The following is a 2,264-nucleotide window of genomic DNA, read 5'->3' on the forward strand; positions in this document are numbered from 1 at the left end:
GGAATGCCTGTGACAAATTGGAACATCCCTTCTTTCTCCGACTGACTACTCAAATTTCCTTGTCTGGATTTTCCCCCCTAAAGTTTAATTTTCCTGATAGAGTAATTGGGAGTAAATGCAGTATAAGGGGATGAAAGCAGAACAAAATTCCACTTAATAGCCTCAAAGCCAGTTATTTATTTTTTAGGTTGCACCTCTTAAGGATCTTCCTATAAATGATGAGCATGTCACCGTTCCTCCCTGGAAAGCAAACAGTCAACAGCCTGCATTTACCATTCATGTGGATGAAGCAGAAGAAGAGACTCAAAAGAGGCCAGTTGAATCTAAAAAACCAGAAAGTGAAGATGTCTTGGCTTTTAATTCAGCTGTTACTTTACCAGGACCGAGAAAACCACTGGTACCTCTTGATTACCCAATGGATGGTAGTTTTGGTAAGTTTTAAAATTTGTATCAAATCAATGTAATCATAATTATTGAATAGACTGAATTAATGAAATTTTGCTTTTCAAAACATTATCTTACCTGATCCTTAACTACATTATGAGTTAGGTTTAATATAACAAGTTTAGAAAGGGTGTGACTTATCTCAGGCCTCACAGCTAATCCAAGACCTAGTGACCTACAAAAGGATCCTAATCCCGTGCTCCTTCTGGTACACTGCTAATCATACCAATTTCATTAGATCTCAGACTTATTTTAATCTGACCCTGGAAATGTTTGCTTGATTGGGAGAATATATTTCAGTTGTATTAAGACTCACTTTGTACATACCATTCTCAAATACAGTGCTATTTGAGAATGCAATTTTAAATACTGAGATAGCCAACATCTCTTCCACCTTTAAAACTTTGTTTCTGTAAAATCAGTCTGAGTGATTGTCTGATACCAGACAGGGACATTGTCCTCCTGTGGGTCACAGTAGCTGCTATAGACAACTCTGACTACAGTTTGTGCTGCTTCTTTACCATCAGGCTGTTGAGTCACTGGACAGCTCACTAAATTCAACCTCAGCTTTAGTTCTGTAGATGAGAGTTATAGCAGGGAAGTCCTATGGAAATAAAATAATTGGTGTATTTTTATTTAAAATCTGCAACAAATTTTAAACTCAAACCTTGAAGTAAAAATAATGGACGATATTTTTTTGCCTTCAAAGATAATTTAAATTTACCAAAAAAGAATCACCCATTGATTTTAGTGTTAATGTGTTTGAACTGCCCATAAGAAATCGGAGTTTCTCTTTAGCACATTTGTTAGCCCTACTTCTAGTTATTGCCTGGATTGTGCTTTGAATATGTTAGACTTAGGGGTCTGCAAACTCTCTTTTGACAAATCCTAGATATCTCCAAACTTGGACTTTAACTTTGTCCTAGCAAACCCAGTGTACTCCTGTCATGGGACATGAAGATACTTCAACATAATACCTGCTCCTCTAACTCATTTTCCTGTTAATGGTTTGTCAGTACTTTTTCTTGTTAATTAAAATCATTCCAAAACTAAGTGGACATAGATACTAAAATCAGAGTTAAATCTTCTATGTACTTTGTCATAACAAGCTCTTTTTAGTTGGATGAAATAAACACATTGGTAGTTTGGGACTCCTTACAAGGGCAGTCACTTTTAGCCCTTAAAGTCGAAAATGAAAAGTGAACTTCACTGTACTTTTGAATTCTCCCAGAGTCACCACATACTATGGATATGTCAATTGTATTGGAAGATGAAAAGCCAGTGAGTGTTAATGAAGTACCAGACTACCATGAGGACATTCACACATACCTTAGGGAAATGGAGGTAAAGGCTCTCTGAATCTACTTTTTACACTATTTGTTCACTGGGGTGAAAGGAAATTAAGAGGATAATGTTTTTAAGTTTTTTAACTGCCAGTGAATTACTCTAATGCTATACTTAAGTTTCTAGCATATAGGCAGCATTTGTTAATGGTAGAATAATCTAACTGCAGTTTTAACACATAACCTTCTCAACAGGTTAAATGTAAGCCTAAAGTGGGTTACATGAAGAAACAGCCAGACATTACTAACAGTATGAGGGCTATCCTCGTGGACTGGTTAGTTGAAGTAGGAGAAGAATATAAACTACAGAATGAAACCCTGCATTTGGCTGTGAACTACATTGATAGGTTTCTTTCATCGATGTCTGTGTTGAGAGGAAAACTTCAGCTTGTGGGCACTGCTGCTATGCTGCTAGCCTCGTAAGTACAACTTGGTTTGTTGGGTTAAAAGTGATTAGTAGTATATTTCTGTGTAGGG

The 2,264-nt window shown here is 36.5% G+C and overlaps 1 protein-coding gene across 1 annotated transcript in view; it reads left to right on the forward strand.

Annotated features, from left to right (window-relative positions):
- CCNA2 (cyclin A2) overlaps positions 1 to 2,264 on the forward strand; it is a 6,008-nt gene that overhangs the window by 1,156 nt on the left and 2,588 nt on the right. The window contains exons 2-4 of the mRNA XM_007464839.1: positions 188 to 431; positions 1,676 to 1,788; positions 1,983 to 2,206. Coding sequence (XP_007464901.1) covers positions 188 to 431; positions 1,676 to 1,788; positions 1,983 to 2,206 — 581 coding nt within the window. The remainder of the gene's footprint in view (positions 1 to 187; positions 432 to 1,675; positions 1,789 to 1,982; positions 2,207 to 2,264) is intronic.

Source organism: Lipotes vexillifer, unplaced genomic scaffold, assembly GCF_000442215.2.
Source record: "Lipotes vexillifer unplaced genomic scaffold, Lipotes_vexillifer_v1.1 scaffold231, whole genome shotgun sequence".
Taxonomy (NCBI): domain Eukaryota; kingdom Metazoa; phylum Chordata; class Mammalia; order Artiodactyla; family Lipotidae; genus Lipotes; species Lipotes vexillifer.